Source organism: Protopterus annectens, chromosome 8.part0 (genome assembly GCF_019279795.1).
Source record: "Protopterus annectens isolate FY-2018-M chromosome 8.part0, PAN1.0, whole genome shotgun sequence".
Classification (NCBI taxonomy): Eukaryota; Metazoa; Chordata; order Ceratodontiformes; family Protopteridae; genus Protopterus; species Protopterus annectens.
Genome location: NC_056741.1, coordinates 1,919,077,958 through 1,919,100,736, shown reverse-complemented (window position 1 = coordinate 1,919,100,736; position 22,779 = coordinate 1,919,077,958). Strand labels below are relative to the sequence as shown.

Sequence of the window (22,779 nt, the reverse complement as noted above, 5' to 3'; positions counted from 1 at the left end):
AGGTTTCCTTGGAGGACTGATGTTTTTAATTCCTCTTAGAAACTGTCTTAGGAGAGGATGAGAAAAGACAGGTGGATCAGTATTGTTCTCTGCTGAAATTGCTGACGCATGAATTTTAATGGAAGAGTAAGACAGGCCATTGTGGAGCATTTCTGCCAAGTATTCCAGGATATGTGCCATGTTCATCACTGTCGCATCTAGGCTCTTTGTGGTGCTCCAAGTGTGAAACCTTTTCCATTTTGCTGAATATGCCTTTCTTGTGGAAGGCCTGCGAGCTTCCATGATGATATCCTTCACTCTCTTGGATAGCTTATCCTGAGGAGGAGTCAAGGTATTTTCCAGGCTGTTAGTTGCAAGGTTTTCAGGTTGGAATGCAGAGTTTTGTAATTGTGCTGTGTCAGGAGAAGTGGCCATTGAGGAAGAGGCCATGGTTTCGTGCGTGACATGCTCTTTAACAGTGGGTACCAGTGCTGTCTTGGCCAGTCCGGAGCTATCAGAATCACTTTTGGCTGCTCTGTCCTGATCTTCAGTAAGACCTTGGTCATTAATGGAAGAGGTGGAAATGCATACACTGTTAAGAGTTCTCCAGCTGAAAGATAGGGCGTCCACTTTCCATGCTTGTGGGTGGTATGTCCTTGAGCAGAATTTCTTCAGCTGATGATTGTGGGGGGAGGCAAAAAGATCTATGTCTGGCCTTCACCATGATTGTGTTATCTGTAGGAAGATGTCTGGGTGCAGCATCCATTCGTGTGCATCCATGATATTTCTGCTTAAGCTGTCCGCCAGTATATTGTCTTTTCCTGGCACAAACTGGGATTGCAGCTCTATATTGAGTTTCAAGGAAAGTTCCCATAGATTCATTGCCAGTCTGCAAAGAGGGTAGGAATGGGTGCCTCCTTGCTTGTTTATGTACCACATAACTGTGGTGTTGTCTGTCCTTATTAGCAGGTGGCCTTGATGCAGAGAGAGTTTGAAGGCCTCGATTGCATCACTGCCAGCATTTCCTTTTGGTTTATGTGCATGCGTAGCTCCTTTTGTGACCCTAGTCCTTGGATACATCTGCCCTCCATGTGTGCTCCCCAAACGTGGTCTGAAGCGTCCGTTGTAATGGTTTGGCTGGCTATTGGCTTGCTGAAGGGCAGACCCCTGTTTGACTGGCTTGCTTGAGCCCACCACAGAAATTCCTTTTGGAGGCATGGAATGAGTGGGATCAAAGTTTCTAAGCTGTGACTGTGCTGAGTCCATAAACTCCTTAGGTACCATTGTAGTTTCTTCATATGCAGCCTTGCTTGTGGAATCAGAAGAATGCAAGATGTCATGTAACCCAGGGCCTGCAGGATTTTCCTTGCAGTCAGCTGAGTTTGTCTTGTCAGATTCTTGAAGTAATCCGGTAGTTGTCTTTGTTTTTCTTCTGTGAGAAAAGCCATTTGGGTGGTTGTCTCTAGATCCGCACCCAGAAAAGTTATTCTTTGGGATGGAACAAGTCTTGATTTGTGAATGTTGACTGTATATCCCAAGGCCTGCAGTAGGTGGATGGCATAATTCAAGTCCTTTACCAAAGTTTGTTGGCTGTCCGCTTGTATAAGGCAGTCGTCCAGATATGGGTATATTTGAATCCCCTGAAGTCTGCAGTGTGCAATTACTGATGCCAGGCATTTCGTGAATACTCTGGGCGCAGTAGATAAGCCAAAGGGCAATGCTGAGAATTGATAATGCTCTGAACGTGCAAGAAATCTGAGGTGTCTTCTGCAACTTTGTCTGATAGGGACATGCAGGTATGCCTCCTTGAGGTCTAGAGTCACCAGCCAAGACCCCTTGCTCAGCATGGGAAGGAGTTGCTGTAGAGTCAGCATTTTGAATTTTGGCACAACGAGATAAGTATTCAGTGCGGACAAGTCGAGAATAGGCCTCCATTGATTTTCTTTTCTTGGAACAAGGAATAGTCTGGAATAAAATCCTTGGCCTTGTTCTGAAAGAGGAACCTTTTCTATAGCTTTCATTTGCATTAAGTTGGAGATTTGTTTCAAAGCCTCTGCCCTTTGATTTGGTGGCAGGTCTGGCATGCCTTTTCTTTTTGGCAATGTGTGAAAATGGAACTTGTATCCTTTGTCTATTATTTGGTGTCCATTTGTCTCTTGTAATACTGTGCCAATTTTCTAAGAATAAAGAAAGCTTTCCGCCCAAAGGTGCTTCTAATTGAGCCCTGGTTGGCGGAGTCAAAGCAAAGTCATTGAGTCTGTCCTTGTGCAGCAGTTGTAGGTCCTGCACTACCTCTCTGGTTGGGAGGCTGCCATTGGCGTCCTCTGTAGGAGCCTCCAGCTTGCCCTCTACCTCTGGCACACCTGTTCTTGCCTCTCTGAAATCTTTCTGTGTCCGGAAAGGACCAATTCTTGGTAGGCCAATTTCTGCTGAATCTTGGTGGTTGGACTTGTAGAAAATCTTTGACTGTTTGTACAGATTTTGCCTTTTCCTCAAATTTCTTAAAGACCTCCTGAGCAGTGGAGCCAAATAAAGTACAGTTTTGTACCTACCATAAATGTAGATGTCCGATAGGTATGCATCTGCAGTCATAACATATGAGCTGTCCTGCCTCAGGCAGCCCTTCGGTCGGCCGGATTCCAAAGTCTGGGTCTGGCCTCGGCTGATGTCGCACTTCACCCGACGTCATAGCTCCTGGGGTATAAAGGCATCAGCAGACGCCATTTTCCTCAGTGTTTCTTGCCCCAGATGCCAGGTGCCCTCTAGGAAGGCTAAATTTGGATAAATGTAGAAAATTCCAAACAGTAGAATGCAAAATATATATATACATATATACATACAAACAAATACACCACAATAGATTCCCCCAGCTAGCTAAAACAGGGGTAAGTACCCTAGGAATACAACAGAGGGGAAGGAGGGTGGGTAATCCTGACTGCAGATGCATACCTATCGGACATCTACATTTATGGTAGGTACAAAACTGTACTATGTCCTTCAAGAATGCATCTGCAGTCATAACATATGGGTAGAATACCATAGCCAAACTGGGGGAGGAGGCACTAAGATAATGATGGTGTAGTTAAGATCCCTTGTAAAACAGCAGTTGCAAAACCTGCTCGGGATCTGGAGTATAAAGGAAGATTATAATGCTTGGCAAATGTATGCACGGAGCTCCAAGTAGCAGCTTCTAAAATGTCTTTGGTAGCCACTCCTCGTAGGAAAGCTGTAGTGGTGGCTGTAGCTCTTGTGGAGTGAGGCCTGATATTTTCAGGAGTTGTCTTTCCATGAAATGAGTAGCAGAATCTAATGCAATTTCCTATCCATTTTGAGATTGTCTGTTTTGAAATTGCTTTTCCTTGCACTCCTGTTGCATATGCTACCAGAAGCTGGTCAGTTTTTCTGCTGGCCTTAGTTCTGTCCAGATAGTAGCGTAGTTGTCTGTGTACATCCAAGGTGTGTAGTAGTTTTTCCCCCCTGTTCTGTGGGTTGGGGAAGAATGTAGGTAAATGTATAGCTTGGTTCAAGGATACCCTGGAGACCACCTTTGGCATAAAAGGAGGATTGGTTCTCAGAGACACTCTATCCTGATGGAAGATAAGGAAAGGCTGCACTGCCATTAATGCCTGTAACTCAGATACCCTTCTTGCTGAAGTGATTGCTAGCAGGAAGGCAGTTTTCCAAGATAAGAACTGTAAGTCTGCTGTTGCTGCTGGTTCAAAAGGGGGGAGTGTTAATTTTTCTAGCACAAAGTTGAGATCCCATGCAGGCAGAGGTGGTTTCCTTGGAGGCTTTACATTTTTGATTCCTCTCAAGAATTGCCTGAGGAGAGGATGAGAGAAGACAGGAGGATCCATGTTGTACTCTGCTGAAATTGCTGATGCATGAATCTTAATGGAGGAGTAGTACAGGCCATTGTGGAACAGTTCTGCTAAGTATTCCAGGATGTGTGCTAGGTTTGCCAGTGTGACATTTTCTCCCTTTTCTGCACTCCAAATGAGGAATCTTTTCCATTTGGCTGAATATGTTTTCCTTGTGGAGGGTCTGCGAGCCTCCAGGATAATGTCCTTAACCCTCTGAGATAAATCAGGTTGGTTTTGTTTTATGCAATTTTCCAAGCAGTTAGCTGCAGCGGTTTCAAGTTTGGATGCAGGGTCTTATAGTTGTTCTGCATTAGAAGTAAGGGACATAGAGGTAGAGGCCATGAGTGCGTCCGAGACATGCTTCTCAGTAGCGGGTACCAATGTTGCCTTGGCCAGTCTGGAGCTATCAGAATTACCTTTGGCTGTTCCTCTCTGATCTTCAGTAGGACTTTGTACATCAAAGGAAGAGGTGGAAAGGCATATACTGTCAGGGCCTTCCAGCTGAAAGAAAGGGAGTCCACCCTCCAGGCAAGTGGGTGGTATACTCGAGCAGAATTTCTTCAGTTGGTGGTTGTGTGGGGAGGCGAACAGGTCTATCTCTGGCATTCCCCATTTCTTTGTTATGGTTTTGAAGCTATCTGGATGCAGCATCCATTCGTGAGCATCCGTGGTAGTTCTGCTTAAGCTGTCTGCTAGTGAATTCTCTTTTCCTGGTACAAATCTGGCCTGCAGTTGGATGTTGAGATTCAGGGCCAAGTTCCACAGGTCCATTGCCATCCGGCATAGAGGGTATGAGTGTGTACCTCCCTGTTTGTTGATGTACCACATGACTGTGGTATTGTCCGTCCTTATCAGCAGGTGTCCTTGTTGGAGGAATGGTCTGAATGCCTCGATTGCATGTTTCACTGCCAGCATCTCCTTTAGATTTATGTGTAGATTCAGCTGGTCTTGGGACCATAGGCCTTGGATACACTTGCCTTCCATGTGTGCCCCCCAGCCTAGGTCTGAGGTGTCCGTGGTGATGGTCTGCCTTGGATGTGGTTTGTGGAAAGGCAATCCTTTGTTTATCTGACAGGCCTGAGCCCACAACAGGAATTCTTTTTTCAGACATGGAATGACTGGTATCTGGGCTTCTAGACTGTGTTTGTGTTGAGACCATACATTCCTTAGGTACCACTGTAACTTTCTCATATGCAGCCTGGCATGTGGGATCAATATTATGCAGGATGCCATGTAACCCAGGGCCTGCAGGACTTTCCTTGCAGTAAGCTGAGTTTGTGTTGTTAATGCCATGAAATAGACTGGTAGTTGCTTTTGTTTTTCCTCTGTGAGAAAAGCCATCTGAGTTATTGTATCCAGTTCTGCACCCAAAAATGTTATCCTTTGGGATGGCACTAGTCTTGACTTTTGAATGTTGACTGTGTATCCCAAGGCTTGCAGCAGTTGTATGACATTGGCCAAATCCTTTATTAATTTTGTCTTGTTGTCCGCTTGTATTAGGCAGTTGTCCAGGTATGGGTAAATTTGAATTCCCTGAAGCCTGCAATGAGCAATTACTGACGCCAGGCATTTCGTGAATACTCTGGGCGCAGTAGATAAGCCAAAGGGCAATGCTGAGAATTGATAATGCTCTGATCCTGCAAGAAATCTGAGGTGTCTTCTGCAATCTGGTCGTATAGGGACGTGCAGGTATGCCTCCTTGAGATCTAGAGTCACCAGCCAAGACTCCTTGCCCAACATGGGAAGAAGTTGCTGTAGGGTCAGCATTTTGAATTTTGGAACAATGAGATATGTGTTCAGTGCGGACAAGTCGAGAATAGGCCTCCATTGATTTTCTTTTCTTGGTACAAGGAATAGTCTGGAGTAAAATCCTTGGCCTTGTTCCATAGATGGTACCTTTTCTATTGCTCTCATCCTTAGTAAGCTGATGATTTGTTTTAGAGCCTCTGATTTTTGGCTTGGTGGAAGGTTTGGCATTCCTCACTTTTTTGGTAGAGTGTGGAAGTGAAACCTGTAGCCCTTGTCTATTGTTTGTAAAGTCCATTTGTCTCCTGTAATGCAATGCCAGATTTTTGAAAATAAAGCTAGCTTTCTGCCCAAGGGTGCTTCCAGTTGTTCCCTGGTAGGCGGAATCAGATCCAAGTCATTGTGTCTGTCCTGTGGAAGTGGTTGTAGTCGCAGCTGTGGCGGCACTTCTCTGGTTGGCAGGTTGCCACTGACGACCCCTGTAGGCACCCCTTGATTGACTTCTGCCTCTTGGGCATCTATTTCTGCCTCTCTGTGCTCGGGAGGTGTCTGGAAAGGACCAATTCTTTGAAGACCAATTTCTGCTAAACCTCGGAGGTTGGACCTGCAAAAAATCCTTGACTGTTTGGACAGATTTTGCTTTTTCTTCCACTTTCTTTAGAACCTCCTGTGCAGGGGAGCCAAACAAACTTTGCTTCTCCATAGGAGCATCTAGGAGTTTAGACTTAACATGGTCTGGTAAGGATTGTTCTTTTAACCAGGCATGCCTTCGAATCACTGCTCCAGTCATAGCTGATCTAAAAGAAGCCTCCAGTGCATCATAGCCACATTTTAAGAAGTGATTACTGACCTGCTGAGAGTTATGTACCAAATCCTGAAGGGACTTACGGTCTATAGGTTCAAGAGAGGCCAGCTTTTTATTCAGCTGGTCTAACAAAAATTCCTGGTACTGTATCATGTGAAATTGACAGTTTAAAGCCCTGGCAGAAAGAGTAGCAGATGTATAAACCTTTTTACCCCATCTCTCTAATGCTCTAGATTCTCTTTCAGAGGGAAGTGGGTTTTTGGCAGAGGCAGCTGCAACACCTTTAGGGCCCTGAGAAATGGTTTCTGGGTCTGCAGCATGAGCCTTATACAAGTGGTAGTGAGAGTCCGGGACCCTGTAGTATCTGTCAGGTTTGGCAGGGGCCGGAGGAAGAGAATCAGGGGCAGTACTGGCATCATTATATGCATCATCAACAACTGATAGTACAGGTGGTATGGCTAAAGGCCTATGCTGTGGTAAGTGTAAAAAAGTCCTTAGCCTTTTCCTAGAATCAGAAAAATCCTGACCCTGCCATTGGAAGTGTTCCCTCATTGAGTGTAGGGTTCCCCAAATGAAAATTCTTCTGGAGGTGAAGCAGAAGGAATGGAGTCTTCTGCATCAGAATCCTCATAAGGTGAGTATGGGCCTTCCTGATGGTCAGATAAATCTGAACCATCCGAGGAATAGTCCGAGGAGAGAGGTTCAGGGGGTTCAGAGTCCTAGGCCTCTTATCAGGAGGGGGTTCAGAGGCCCTGTCTGGGTGAGGTTGGGATCCCCTGATCAGAGAAAAAAGGTCCTCAGCAAGGCTGAGAATCTGGGAACTTGAGGTAGGCCTGTGAGAGGGAGCTTTTGTAGGTAAGGCCTTGGAAAGTTTGGCTGCTTTAGCCCTGGAAAAGGCCTTGATAGACATAGAAGCAGGGGGTCTAGCTGCCCCACGTGCAGGAGTAGAGATGTCCAACGGAATAGTGTCAGACAAATCTTGGGTGCCTGCTTCTTCAGCAGTAATTTCTGTAGCCGATTCAGCCATGGCCTGTGTGGCCTCGGTTATCAGAGGCATGCTTTCGGCCGAAGGGAGAACCGAGGTCTCGGTTTCAGCCGAAACCGAGACACTCGCGGTAGGCCTAACCGTGGTTTCAGCCGAAACCGCGGGCCGCGAGTGTCGGTCCTTTTCCTTGCGTTTTTTAGCTAAATGTGTAGTCGGAGTCTCCGACAGCATTTTATATGCAAAAGTGGAGCCAAAAAACTCTTCTGCAAACTCCGACCGACGTCTGAGTGTCCGTCGGTTGAAGGAAGCACAGGCTAAACAAGCTGATACGTCGTGGTCTGGGCCTAAGCAAGGAAGGCAGTAAGAGTGGAAATCCTTATGAGGTATTTGTTTCCCACAAGTTAAACAATTATTTACTTTATCTGACATTGGCTGAGGCAAGAAAGAGTCCCCAACGGGGTACTTAGCTTTTGAAGTCTTCGGTAGCTGAATTACAGGAGCTGGCCGACCGGCACTTGCGAACTGCTTCTGCTTCGGGCACCACGCGGCAAGAAAGACTGAGGAAGATGGCGTCGGCTGATGCTTTTATACCCCAGGCGCTCTGACGTCGGGGAAAGGGCGACATCAGCCGACGCCGGACCCAGACTTTGGAATCCGGGGGCTGCCTGAGGCAGGACAACCCATATGTGATGACTGCAGATGCATCCTTGAAGGACATCAGGGCGATAGTTCACAGGATCACTGGTGGTTCCCCCTTTGTGGAGTGGGATAACTGCTGCTGTGCGCCATTCAGTGGGCACAAAGCCTGACGTGAAACTATGATTGAACATGGTGCTTAGATGGGGAGCCAGTTCATTCTGAAGTTCATGTAAAACACAGCCTGGGATGTTGTCCGGTCCCATGGATGCTGTGTTTTTGGTTTTAGAGAGTGCAGCTTTTACCTGCGTAGATGTGATTACAGGGACTCTGCATTCTTCCTATATAGATATGGGCCCTTTAGGGAGTGGGGGGGGGGTGAAGTTAGCACTGACCTATCTGCCAGGATGTTGGCAAGATCAGTTGGCTCTGGAATTTTCGTGCCATTGTGTTGTAACATAGAGCAGATCTGGGTTTTGCTATTGAGAATATTGACATAGCTATAGAATGCTTTATGGTTGCCCTTAGAATCAGTGGCAATTTTGTTTTCATAGCTAGCTTTGGAGGATCTTATAAGGGATCTTAGCTTCTTACTGAGGCTGACCAGGGAGCTCCTCCACTCATGGGATTTTACTCTCTTATGCAACAGTTTCTTCCTTCTGTTGTAGAGTTTGTTTATGGCAGAGGACCACCAGATTGGCTTCCATTTGTTTTGGAGAATAGCGTCTTGGGTCTGTTTGGGATAGCATGAGCTACGCAATCGTGTAAGTGCTTATAGAGTGCCTTTGTGTAGGATTCAGCAGTCTTAAGTGGATTGTCCATCGGCATGGGTGTCATGAAGTTCGCCACTTCTGTCTTAAGATGCATGAAGTTGGCTTTGGAGAAATTTTTTACCTTGGTTTCCTTAATGGTGGGTGGGGGCGGGATTTTACATGAACTTCAGAATGAACTGGCTCCCCACCTAAGAACCATGTTCAATCATAGCCTCACATCAGGCTTTGTGCCCACTGAATGGCACACAGCAACAGTTATCCCACTCCACAAAGGGGGAGCCAACACTGATCCCAAGAAGTATCACCCTATTAGCCTGACGAGCCTGGTCTGTAAGGCCATGGAACGTATCATCATGGAACTCACAAACAAAGACATTGGTAACCTCCAAACTCTGGACCCTACCCAGTTCAGGTTTGTGAAAGGCAGATCATGCCTCCTGAACCTAATTGATTTTTTTGAGCCAGTCACCAAAGCTGTAGATGAGGGTAAGGTGGTTCACACAGCCTATCTTGACCTCGCCAAGGCTTTTGACACCATCCCCCATTCTGGAATTATAGCTAAACTCACTAAACTAGGTATAAAGCCCTACGTCACAAGATGAGCTGCCAGCTGGCTCACTGACAGAACCCACACTGTAAAAGTTGCTGATTCCAAATCTGACTTCAAACCAGTGACAAGTGGAGTACCACAAGGTTCAGTCCTGGGACCTCTCCTGTTTGGTATCTACTTCTCTGAAGTACAGGCTAACACAGAAGGCCTCTAGCTATGCAGATGACTACAAACTAGGAGCCATAGTCGAGTCCCCAAATGATGTGGACATCCTACAGAAGGGCCTCACTTAGACAGATGCCTGGTGTCAGAGCCATAGCCTCAAGCTCAGTGCCAAAAAGTGCATTGTCACCCCCTTTGGTAAAAACTCTGTACCCATGAACTACCACATAGGCTGCAGTCTACTTAACACCAAATGTGTGATAAGAGACCTTGGGACCCAGGTGGACAGCAGTCTCCTTTGATAATTAGATCGCCACTGTAGTCAGGAAGTGTCCCCGTCTACTCAACATTCATTAGACCCATTATAGAGTACAAAGCCCCTTTTGGAATGTACCTCACAAGACATCTGCAGCAGCTGGAAAGGCCACAGAATTTCCTCGCAAGAAGGATTAATGGCCTCAAACAGATGCCCTACACTGACCATCTCAAAAAACTCCAGCTTTACTCGGTAGCATATCGCCTACTCCGAGGTGATTTCTGCCTAACATATAAAGCTATGTCAAACCCAGAGCTGTTGGACATGCTACACCTAACGAAATCCCAGTGCCTCTGAGATACATGCTCTAGGGACCTAAACCTTGTAACCACAATAAACAGGACATGCTGGAAGGATAGATTCCTGTCCCAGAGACTTCCCATACTCTGGAACAAGCTACCCAGCTATGTCAAGTAAATTTCGTCATTAGCAGTCTTCAAGAAAAATCTTTGAGTGGATGGGAAATAGGAAATATGCCCCAGGAATCACTTCTGTGGCTCTGCTTGACAGTGGCACAGGAAAATAACTTTCTTGGGTGGCATAAGCCAGGGAACCTTGTTAGCTTAGGCTTACTTAGGCCCTTGGGATGATAGCCTAGTACCTACCTATGATGTGGATATCTAGGGTGATTAGCTTATGGTCGGATCTGACCAACGAGGAGTTGACTTCAGGTGTGGAACACCTGTCACTCATGTTGGTAATGACTAGGCCTAGGATATTGTTGCCCCTGGTGGGGGTGTGGATAAGTTGATCCAGAGCACTGGAATTTATGAATTCCAGAAAGCGTTGAGCGAAGGAGTTGGTACATGAGTAGTTTTCCCAGTTAATGGTGGGGTAGTTAAAATCGCCCATTATTAGGATGTTTGGTTGAACCCTAATATTTTCCAGTACATTAAGAAAAGAGCAGTGGGAATCCTGGGGCATGGTGGGGGATCTGGAGCAATCTACAATTTGGATTGCAGTTTTGCCCAGAGTTAGTTGCACTTGGATAACCTCGGATGCATTATGCTGCACAACTAGCCTGGTGGTGTGGATATCCTTAATGAATATGGACACACCTCCGCCTTTAGTGTTATGGTCCAGGTTAGATGGCCGAAAAGTGTGGTATGACATAGCATGGTAATGCAGGGGTGCTCTCTAGAGCCTTGAACTAGGTCTCAATCACTGCACAGATATTGATGTTCTCCATTTTAAGGAGTGCCTTGAGAGTGCATTTTGAGATTTAGACTTCTAGCATTGAGTAGCATTACCCTCAGTTTTTGCTTGCCTGTTCCTGTTACGGTCGTGAATTTGTCATTTGAACCTTGCCTAAAAAAGGCACTACAGGGGCGGTAAGACCATTAGCCAGTATCCGGAATCCCGGGGGAGACAGGTGCAGGCCATCTCTGGCAAAGCATAGTGGTCTGTCGACCATGTCGTCCTAAAAAGAGAGTTACTGGATCCCCTTAGAATGATACTAGAAGCTTAGCCAATTGTTGAAGTCAATCATTTTGTCCTTGTACTGCGGTATCATTCTGGGTGATGGCAGGATGCTACTCAGGGCTAGGGTCATACCTGCCTGGGCTACAAGATTGGAGAGCTCTTCCATGTCTGTTTTCATGCAGTCCAGGGAGGTACATCTCAGGTCGTTCACACCAACATGGACAATGACAGAGTCATATTTGTACTTGTTGTGGAGTGACCTGAGTGAGTGGGTTATGTAGCAGATCCTGGCACCAGTCAGGCAGCTGACAGTAACCTTCTCCTTCTGACTGACTATAGAGTCACCTATTTCTAGTGTGTTGCGTACATTGTTTTGCCTTATGGGCTGTGGTTTATTGGCACACTGAGTCTGTGGACTATGTGTCATTTGGGTTGTGTTGGGGGAGGGGGTTGTTTGCATTTCTGCTTTGGAGGTCTCTGTTGCTTGAGCAGATTATTATTGAGTGCCTCCATGAATGTTTTTGTGTTTCTATTTGTGGATTTTGGTGATGAAGGTTTAGTGGGACTATGAGATGAGTGTGGTGTGGTGCAAGTGTTTACCTTCTCCTGACTGTCAAGTTCAGTCTTGGTTGGAGAGGGCTTTACCTCCAGTTTGGCTAGATAAGTGCACCTCTCACAGGTTGTGGTGTTGGGTGGTAGAGGAAAGGGTTGTCGGTGTACATGACGCAATTGCTACATTGCCCCAAGATGCCCAGATTCATCAGACAGACAGGAGAGAACACTGGGAGCTGACCCTTGGACATGCCTGAATAAAAAAATACTTTCCTCTAGACAAGTGAGGAAAGTGAGTATAAGAGCTGTTTTTCTCTAAGCAAGTGAGGAAAGTAAGTACAAAAACGGTTTTCCTCTAGGTAAAGAGGAAGGTTGAGTGCTATAGTAATTTGTAACTTATTTAGTGCTAACAACAAGTTCTGAACAAGTGCTGAGCATGAATAAGCAAATTCAAGTGCTAAAACTAAGAATCTGTACCTGGATCTTGTGGTAGATAGGCTACCTAGTGCTTACCACTGCTACTGATAAGCTAGAAGGCTTCCCTCCAACACAGAAAGGCTTGTAGGGCTCAGAAGCTTACAAACAGTCCTGGATACAGCAAATCTGCATCTGGACTAGACTAGTTACAGGAAAGGTGGGAAACAAGCCCAAAAGCAGGCTTTTAAACCAGAAAGTTGAAAGAGATGGAAAAACTGCCCAAACGGCCAAATAAACTACAATTTCTGGGCCAGAAACCACTCTTGTGGTAGATAGGCCACGTAGTGCTTACCATACCCACTGATAAGCTAGAAGGCTTCCCACCAACACAGAAAGGCTTTGGGGGCTCAGAATCTTACAAACAGTCCTGGTTACAGCAAATCTGTATTGGGACTAGACTAGTTACAGGAAAGGCAGGAAACAAGCTTAGAATTTTTTTTTTTGTAAAGTGGAAAGGGAGAAAGGAGAAACAGAAGATTATTCAAAATTAAGGACCTAGGTGGCTTGCCCTTCACAAAATGTTCTTTCTGTATTAGGTAGAATGAGCTAGTGACACTAGACTGGAATAGAGATGGGATACAGCTGAACAGATGGGACTGGTAGGAGTGTCTGAAGTCAAAATATGATCTCACTGTACTCGGTTGAGTGAGCAAATGAGATAGACTCAGGAGGAGTGTTCAAACACAAATTTACAAGAGGGGCAAGCAATTCCAAAGCCACCTAGATTAATACCACAACAAGAACAGGGAGGGAAGGCGGGAAACTAACTGCAGAGAGAGAGAGAGAGAGAGAGACCACAGTATTCTATGAAACAATTAAATAGAAAGATAAATAACTACAGAGAGACACACAAACCACAATATTAAATGAAACAATGAAATAGAAAAATAAAATGCAGTACAATCTTTACACTGCAAGTCTGTACTTAACTCAGCTAGTAATGCAGTTGATTGTAGGTATGTAGCAGAAGCCAAACAACTCAGATATTGAGCAGTAATAAATGTTAAATATATTGAATTGCTATGTAAAATTCCTGAGTAAAATATTACTAAAATTACTCACCGAGCTTCCATATTTCCAACCACACGTAAGTAGTTCTTATGACGACGGATTCTGCGTTGCACCTCATAGAACAGAGATCGAAGCTGCATAAATATCACCAAACTGGCCATGGACAACCAAATATTGCCAAACAGCTGGGGAACAAACACAATAAAAAACAATTAACCACCTCAAAATGTTACTTCTAGAAAGAACAGCTGTGTAAAGTATTTACTGTAACAAGGGGTTGGTGTGGGTGTGCACGCGTCTTTCCAATGTCTGTCTGGTTTGTGCATTACCCGTTACACCAAGCCAAGGATGGATGCATGCTTCCAATCAACCCACCAAGCGTGGTTGGAATACAAGCAGTCATTGGCTAGGCTTGTGCTCCAGAGTCCCTCTGAGTATGCAGTATACTCCTTTGCCCTCCCCCACAGGATACACCTGCAATAAGACTTAAGTCACCCCTCCAACCTTCTACAGATGAGAAGGTACAAGCAAGTCACTCTCATCCCTTCATAAAATGCTAGTCCAACAATACCCAATCTGTTACTCAGGTCTATGCAACCTGGGCCACAGCAGAATGAAGTACAAGAACAGCCCACGGTGTCAGCAGATGCTGGCTCCACATTTATTTCTTAAAAAGCTATGCCTACTGGATACAAGTGTCCCTTCTTCAGGGGAAACCCAAGAGACCCAGGAGAATTATATAATTATATATTTAAGTGGCTTTCTCAGAGTCGCACAAAAGTAGGCAAATGGAGGCTGAGGTAATCAAAGCCTTGAATACATGAAGTAGCCTGCAGACAGTGCATAGCCTTCATTCTCTACGATGACAAAAATGGGGGTGGTTAAGTGTCTCTCAGAACTGTGCATAACTGGCACTGAATCAATGGACTGACACATTTAGGTAGCATGAACCCCCAGTAGAAATGAGGGGTATCCTATCACCTTTTCTGAGCAATTACTTTAACAGTCAGCAAGTTACCCGGTGATATCCTCTAGTTTAGTTTGTGTAAAAGGCACCTCCGGGTCTCCAGGATTTCCCATGTTACCTTCACAGTCTCCAAATCCTGGGGCTTTGCAGTCCTTGGCATAAGGAACTGTTTTCCTGCCTTCTAACATGTTCTTCAGGTTTCCTTCTGGATTGCCTTTTACATTCTAAAACACCAAACTCTGTACACCACTAGCCCAAACTAAGCTCTACTGATTACATCCCCATGACTTAGAATTTTAAGGGTTTTTTCCTGCTAAGACTTACCCTTTTAAAGATGTTATACAAAGTGGGATTACTTCCAGAGATATATTTCAAACCAATGCATTCCTTACAAGTTTCCCATTTTGCTTAGAATGCACTGCCATCGTTTTATCTACCTTATTTTACCGAAGACTGGCCTCAGTCTACCATGTTTGTAATTTATGTACTAGACAGTTAACAGACTATTTGGCTGTAAAGTCAGATTTTCAATGAAGTCCCAAGGAAGAAAGTTCCAAGACATAGTGCAAATATACAAAAATGGCCATCATTAAATGTTACATAAAGCAACATTCAAATCAGTTTATTTGCAGTACATATGAATGTTTAATTAATATTGCTATACAAGGATATGAAATGGCAAAACAGTCTATAGTGCCCTGAGGATGTATGGACAAAGGACGAGGTGGATGCTTTCAAACAAGGAGCTTCAAAGGTATGACAAAATACCATATACATCTCAGAGGACATCAGAAATTAAAGGAACATAACAGAATTAGGACAACTCAAGAGACAAACTCAAACGTAAGTTAATTACACAGTGTATAGTACTTATCATAATAGTAGGCTGTTCAAAAGTGTGATCTTTCCCCCATGACTCTTGGAAGACACTGCCTTTTCTGGGACCTTGGCATATTCTAGTGTAAACAGGGAGACCACCTGTAGCAAAACCCATTTTTTTTTCTTTCCCAAACCAAGAATGAAATCATACCAACTCCAAGAGAGGCCTTCACTACCCTGTGCACCTTGAGATGCTCACAGTCTGGTAATGATGAATTAGAAATCACTCAGGGAATCTGGACAAAAAAGTCAAGGGTAGACTCTAAAAGATACAAAGGAAGGTTAGGGGGAAGGAGACATGGTATCACTGCTGGTAATAATTCTATAGGTAAAGGGGATGGTTGAAGGGAAGGAGGAATGCAACAGTGAACACACTCGTATATCCATTATTATGGCACATTAATTACCCGAATGTATTGTGGTCATTATGTGATTTACTGCTGTAGTCAACAACAATGGGAAGATTCCCAAACCTTCTCCCCACAGGGAGAGTTATACTGATGGAAATCCTCCCAAAATGGTTGCAGGAAATCCTGTACCAGCCCTAGAAATTGAGGTCTAGTCTTCAGTGCCATATGGATGTATGAACAAAGGAACAGGTGGTTGCTTTCAAAATAACTGTGCACCTACCACTTTTAAGACGGCTGCAGCAGCTGTTGATGTGCTCTTTGTGCATGGAGTTTGACTATCCCCAGGAAAAGGGCTACCATAGTATAATGGAATTTCCTATCCATTTTGAATGACTCCATTTTGAAGCTGGTAACCCCCTATTTCTATGCAGCAAAGGAAAGAAAAGGACTGATTTTCTGATGTATGAAACGTATGTACTTACGATAACAGCACCTCTTCCTGACACACATCCATATACTGCAAAGACAGGAGTGGCTGCCACACGCAACTGCCCTTTCTGCATCTTTCAGAATTTTGTTCAAACTCCATTTCCTTCCCTTGCTCCAAATATGCATCTGTCCCCATTCTCTTCAGAAGAAAACTGACTGCTGCAGACAGACAAAGAGGAGGATCTACAGGGCTAGTAGTTACTTTTATGATGCCTGAACTAACTACACATGCGCACGCATACATAAATAAATGTGTGTGTACTATTCACAGTCAAAAACACATAAAGCAGACCACAAAAGCATCAATCTCATAAGGTCAAAAATACCAGTGATGACATGCTACTATGCATGTGCCATGAAACAACCTCAAAGCATGCAAAATCTAACACTAAAAAAATATATATATGAACTCAAAGATTGCACATGTATGTATGAAAGCATGCACTTTCCCTAGATGGAACAACCTATCAACCTCCAGAAAATCCTCTAGGCTGATGTGGTGAGGGCAAATTTTGATGGGTGGCAGCTGGGCAATAAATTGCAGTGTAGGGACACTGCTCAACATCCATTATGTTAGGAGTGCAACTTTTGTATATTACATGATCCAGTATTTACCCCACAAATGTAGAACCAAGTACGTGGAAGAACAGCTTGGGTGGTATCATGAAACAATACCATGGAGAATGGCAGCCCCAGTGGAGGATCCGGACCCAAAAATGACATCCAACTTTAATTAAATACCAAATACTTCAACCAAATACTCCTCCTCCTCACTCCAAGTGTATTTCTAACCTTGTACTCCCCCCCCCCTTTCCTTCCTTCATTCTTAATACCCTCCGACTACTACCTTTCCTCCCTGTCTATCCAATCTATACTCAATCTGACTGCTCCTAAATAACAAACGTTAACATGTCTGTCCTATAGGTCACCTCTACTTTATTTCCTTTTATCTTCATCTAACTTTTGTATATAAGCTTTCTAAACCATAACATAATTATTTAGGTATTACTCATTTAATATGTTATTGTAACCTGTTCATAATCTTTTGCTGACTGTAACTGATTTTTGTTAAATTCTATTCACTGAGGAGCTTTTCTCCCCGGGTCTCTGCTGAAAATGAGCCAAAAGCTCAGTCAGACTAACTGGGTTAATGTAAAATACATAAATAAATAAATATTTGGTGATGGTATGCAGTGAATGACAATGATAAATTTCTTAAGCAGGTTGAAGAACTAGCTGGAGATTCAGTACAATGGGCTTTGTGTTTAGTTTGTAAAGAACTCTGACAAGATGCACAGCAGTACAGAATACATTTAAAATAGCCACTGCTGCAAAGAACAAATTGCTGATCCTAAACAAACTCTTAAGTAAGCTTCAAGTAAAACCTTAACTGCCTATGTATATCTAGCACAGTGTATTTAACACTCTCCTCAGTTCGAATACTGGAGAAGGAACACCGGAAGATTTATAAATTAAAGGTTAGAATTTGATGTTACCTTTGGCATAAAGGCTAGGTTAACCCCCCCAACCATCATCAGCCCATCCAGGTGTCCCCATCACACATCAGGTACACCAAACTTCCTAAACTCCCCTCAGACATGCTCTTCCAGGGTTGGGGCTGACGAGGATAAATAGGGCATCTAATGATTAGACATCATCCTTGCAGTCAAGGAGAGTTGTAATTATATACCCTCATCCCCCCCATGTTCATCCATTACACACTGATGTCCGACTCACTAAGATGAGTAAGGAAAAGGTAACAATCAGCTGTCTGCCGGGTGCCAGGATCCGACACATAACACATGCACTCAGGTCACTCCACAAGTACAAGTATGACTCTGTCATTGTCTATGTGGTTGTGAATGACCTGAGACTCACCTCCCTGGACTACATGAAGAGAGACAGGGAGGAGCTCTCAGATTATGTGGCCCAGGCAGGTATGACCCTAGCCCTGAGCAGCATCCTACCGTCGCCCAGAATGATACCGCAGTACAAGCAAAAAATGATTGACTTCGATAACTGGCTAAGTTTCTGGTGTCATTCTAAGGGGATCCAGTATCTGTCTGCTTGGGATACATGATTGACAGACCTCGAAGCTTTGCCAGAGACGGCCTGCATCTGTCACCCCTAGGTTTCCAGATACTGGCTAAGGCTCTTGCCACTCCTATAGTGCCTTTTTTAGGAGGTGTTCCAAAGACCACATTACCACCATAGCAGCTATAAATAAATGCAATCCGAGGGCCATGCTGCGCAACGCTAGAAGTCTAAACCTCAAGATGCACTTACTCGAAGCACTCCTCAAAATGGAGAACATCGACATTTGTGCTGCAACGAAGACCTAGTTTAAAGCAGCAGTAAGCACCCCTGCACTACCAGGCTATAACACATGCCACACCTTTAGGCCCCAGAACATGGACCGAAGCTCCAAAGGAGGTGGTGTCTCCATATTCATAAAAGATATTCACACCTCCAGACTAGTAGCCCAGCATAACGCATCGGAAATACTTCAGGTACAACTAACAGTGGGTAACATGGCAATTCAGGTCGTAGCCTGCTATAGGTACCCAACCAAGTCCAAAAACTCTCACTCCACGTTCCTAAGCACCCTGGAAACTATTAGGGTCCAACCCAACACTCTCACACTGGGTGACTTCAACTACCCCTCCGTCAGCTGGGAAAACTACTCATGCACCAATACACTTGCCCAACGCTTCCTGGAATTCATTAACTCCAATGCACTGGACCAGCTCATTCGTACCCCCACTAAAGGAAGCAACATCCTTGACCTGGTTATTACGAACATGGGCAACCGTTGCTCAACACCAATAGTCAATTCCTCCCTGGTTAAATCCGACCACAAACTAATTACCATGGAAATCCACATCTCATCCACACCAGCAGCAAAGGTAACCACCATAACAAACTTCTCCAAAGCTGACTGTGGGCTCCTAAAAACAGAGGTGGCTAACTTCACAGCACCTATGCAAATGGAAAATAGGTGCATGACCACCAAATCATACACCAATGCACTGTATGAACACGTACATAAATGCATGGAACTAGCTATACCCAACAGAATCAAGATGCTCTCCTTCAAAAAAAGGAAGCCAATCTGGTAGTCCCCTGCCATTAACAAACTCTACAACAGAAGGAAGAAACTGTTGCAGAAAAAAGTGAAGTCCCAAGACAGGAAAAAAACCCTTATTAGCCTCAACAAAAGTTGAGATCCCTCATCAAAACCTCTAAGGCTAGCTATGAAGGCAGAACTGCGGCAGATACTAAAAACAACCACAGAGACTTCTAGAGTTATATCAAGAATCTCCATGGCAATACCTAGATTTGCTCTGAGTTACTGCACAATGGTACCTCCTATAATGAGCCAACAGATATTGCCAACATACTGATCGGCAGATTCAGTGCCAACTTTACCCCCCCCCCCCCAAGGACCAATCACAATACTGGAAGAATGACAGGCACCCAGCATTACTGCAGCACAGGTTAAAGCTGCATTGTCTAAGGCCAAGAAAACAGCTTCCATGGGACCCGACAATATCCCTGGCAATGTTCTAAATGAACTACAAAGTGAACTAGCAATACACCTGTGTGCCCTGTTCAATCACAGCCTCACCTCAGGCTTTGTCCCTACAGAATGGCGCACTGCTACAGTCATCCCTCTCCATAAAGGGGGAGCGACTACAGACCCTGGGAGTTATCACCCCATTAGCCTGACGAGTCTCATATGCAAAGCTATACAGCGCATGACCTAATTAACAAGAATATAGGGAATTTCCAAACTCTGGAGCCCATGCAACTTAGTTTTGTGAAGGGTAGATCGTGCCTGTTCAACCTGGTTGACTTCTGAGTCAGTCACCAGAGCTGTGGATGAGGGCAAGGCAATTCATACAGCCCACCTTGATCTGGCCAAGGCCTTTGATACCATTCCCCACTCAGGAATTATTGCTAGACTTACCAAACTAGGCATCAACCCCTATATCACTAGATGGGTTGCAAACTGGCTCTCAGATAGAACCCACAGTGTGAAAGTAACAGACTCCAAGTCAGACTGCCGACCATTCATGAGTGAAATCCCACAGGGATTGGTCCTGGGTCCTCTCCTGTTTGGCATCTACTTCTCAGAAGTCCAGGCCAACACGGAGGGACTCTGGCTGACCAAGATGTTATGTGATCCTATCTCGCCTACATTCTGACTGATGGGTTCGGAGCCGATCCCTCGGCTCTGACTCGGCACGCTTATGCCAAAGAGCGAAGTCTCTTATTGGCTGAGCTTACTATATCCCAGGATGCACCACTACCAGTCCCCCAGATCTCGTTTGCCGCTAACTTGCGAAGACGTGGTCTCGAGCTGGCTGAGCTGAGTAGTATTTATTTACTAACTTTTTTCTGTCAGAATTTTGCTGTTCTTGTCATAAAAAGCTGTTTTAACGGCTATTCTTCACTTTGTGGTGTGTTTGGAGTTTTGTGAGAACTTGTAGTGTGATTGGGCGTTGATTTGATTTCAGGCCTCCTTCATCTTAGGGCCTTCCCGGTCAGTCAACCCCCCTTAAACCTTAGAGGGTTTCAAAGTACCCTTGACTTAATTGTTACGGATTGTTTACCTAATCGGCAGCTGTAAACCGATTTTTAGGTAGTGTCAGTTTGATTAGAAAATCAAGTGGATAGTGTTGGTTTTTCTGTCAGGGATTACTGTTTTTTGCTATAATGTCTCAGAATCCTAGGCCTTCGGGCTTCAAAAAATGCACCAAATGTAAATGTCAATCACAGATGACCACTCTCTCTGTGTTTATTGTTTGGGTGCAAAACATTTACAAGAGTCATGCAGCGTGTGTCACGCTTTTTCCTCGAGGGTCCTCCAGGAGAGGAAAAATAAACTTATTCTTAAAGGCTTAATAAAGCCCTCCTTCGAAGAAGCTCTAGCATCCTCTCCTTCTCCAACTAAAAAGAAAAGGTCGGCTCCGACCAGTCCGTCGGATCCGGCTGCCAAAAGACATAGGCAGGCTTCTCCTTGGCTCCAAGGACTTGGGCCGAGGCGGAACAGTCCGCCCCGATGCCACCAGTCTTGACTCCTCTGGCTTCGGGCCGATGGCTGGGGCATCGAGGCGGGTCACCGTCGGCTCCACTGGTCTCGGAGCCGACTAGGGTTCCCGCTCAGACACTTCCTCCTCGGCGCCAAGTCCTCCTCGGCACCGATGGAAACTAGTGTGGGTATTCCTTGGCCGATAGTCATCGAGTCGCCTCGAGCCGGTCCCCTAGTCCTTTGGGGCCGTTGGAGAGGCCATCTCGAACCCGTTCAGTATCCTCTAAGTCCTCGAGGATGTCGGATTCGGATATAGACAGGGTGCTCCAAAGACTGTTCCAGTCCCCAGTCTTTCAAAAATTTGTTTGGCTCCGACCCAGTTGGCTTGAGCCGATAGCTATCCCATCCATTGCTGTTCCTCCTCCGACCGCTTGGCTCCGTGGAGCAGGTGCTGTTGGAGCCGGTGGAGACCTTAGGGTCGGCTCCGACCCTTACTCCAACCGGCCTTGGGTCCGAGTTTGGTACACGGACTTCTTCGGCTGGACCCGGGGTGATGTTTGGGACCTATGCTTTCGGTTCCGAGCCTCCCTCTCGGTGCTTGGCTGCAGGATTGCCGTCTGCTATCATGGCTCGGAGACCGGACACTCCCAGGATTCTGGGGTCCGGCTTTCAGAGCTATGAGGAGTGCCTTGGCCAAGTCTTGCCATCTCTCCGGCTTTACCGGCACCTTCCTGGGCGTGGAGACTGGGTCTTTGGCAGTTCCCTGTCCGTAGGCAGCGGAGACCCTGGGCCTGAGGTTACCCCATTGGGGTTCCCTCCTCCTGAGGGTTCTTGAGTTGTCTTCGGAGGAACCCCAAGGAAGAGATCGTGCAAGAGGAAGCACGTGGACTCCCCGAGTCTATTACATCGGACACTGATCTTGATGATGCGGAGGGGTCCCGAAGTCGTCCTCGGATGATGTCTCATTTGCAGACATCTTAGAGATCCTCAAACAACGAGGCGGCTGGATATCCAAACCCCCCTCTGCTGATGAGTCAGTGCTCCTCAAGGCCTTTGGGGCTCAGCCCTCCGCCTCTTGGGTGTCTCCGCCCTTGACGAGCTCCTGGATTTAGTTTGTCGAAAGGCGTGGGAACATCCAGATACCGTGGAACCAGTCCCTTCTCGTCCTAATAAATTTTTATCTGCTCCACCCGAGAAGGAGTTCCTCACTAAAGGCGTGGCTGTAGATGCCATGGTGGTGGCATCTGCTACACAACAGGGCGTGGCAGAGGCTTCAGCGTCCGTCCATCCTCCTAATAAGGAGTCTAGGAGCATGGACAGATGCAGGAAGCGCACCCTGACTTCAGCGGCCTTTACTTTAAGGTCTCTGAATTATTTGGCACATTTTACCAGGCTTCAGAGGGATCTGGTCAAGGAGCTGTCAGATTCCCTCTCGGGTAACCTACCTGAGCAGCTAGCCCAGTCGGTTAGCTCTCAGTTGGCTATCCTTACGTCAATTTCTAACTTCGTCCATGAGGCTCATTTCCTATGCGGCCGAAGGCGGGTAGAGCGGCAGGCACAGGCGTGGCTCTCGGAGACAAGCCTGGCTCCGCTTGTGTCAGTTCGGAGGCCTTCAAGTCTTCCTTCACGACGCTCCCTTTGATGGGTCCTCTTTGTTTGGACCCAAGGTTAAAGACACCCTTACCGCTGTGAGCAAGAAGGAAAAACTTTATCTGCCGTAGGTGCCCGTTATTCCACTCCCTTCGGCCTTATCCCAAGGCTAAAGGAGGGAAAATGTGGTTC

General features: G+C 45.6%; 1 protein-coding gene across 1 annotated transcript in view; it reads right to left on the bottom strand.

The window, feature by feature from the left end:
* Nucleotides 1-22,779, bottom strand: part of AMFR (autocrine motility factor receptor) — a 1,369,298-nt gene that overhangs the window by 683,925 nt on the left and 662,594 nt on the right. The window contains exons 7-8 of the mRNA XM_044081420.1: nucleotides 13,329-13,462; nucleotides 12,374-12,392 (exon numbers count right to left, since the gene is read on the bottom strand). Coding sequence (XP_043937355.1) covers nucleotides 12,374-12,392; nucleotides 13,329-13,462 — 153 coding nt within the window. The remainder of the gene's footprint in view (nucleotides 1-12,373; nucleotides 12,393-13,328; nucleotides 13,463-22,779) is intronic.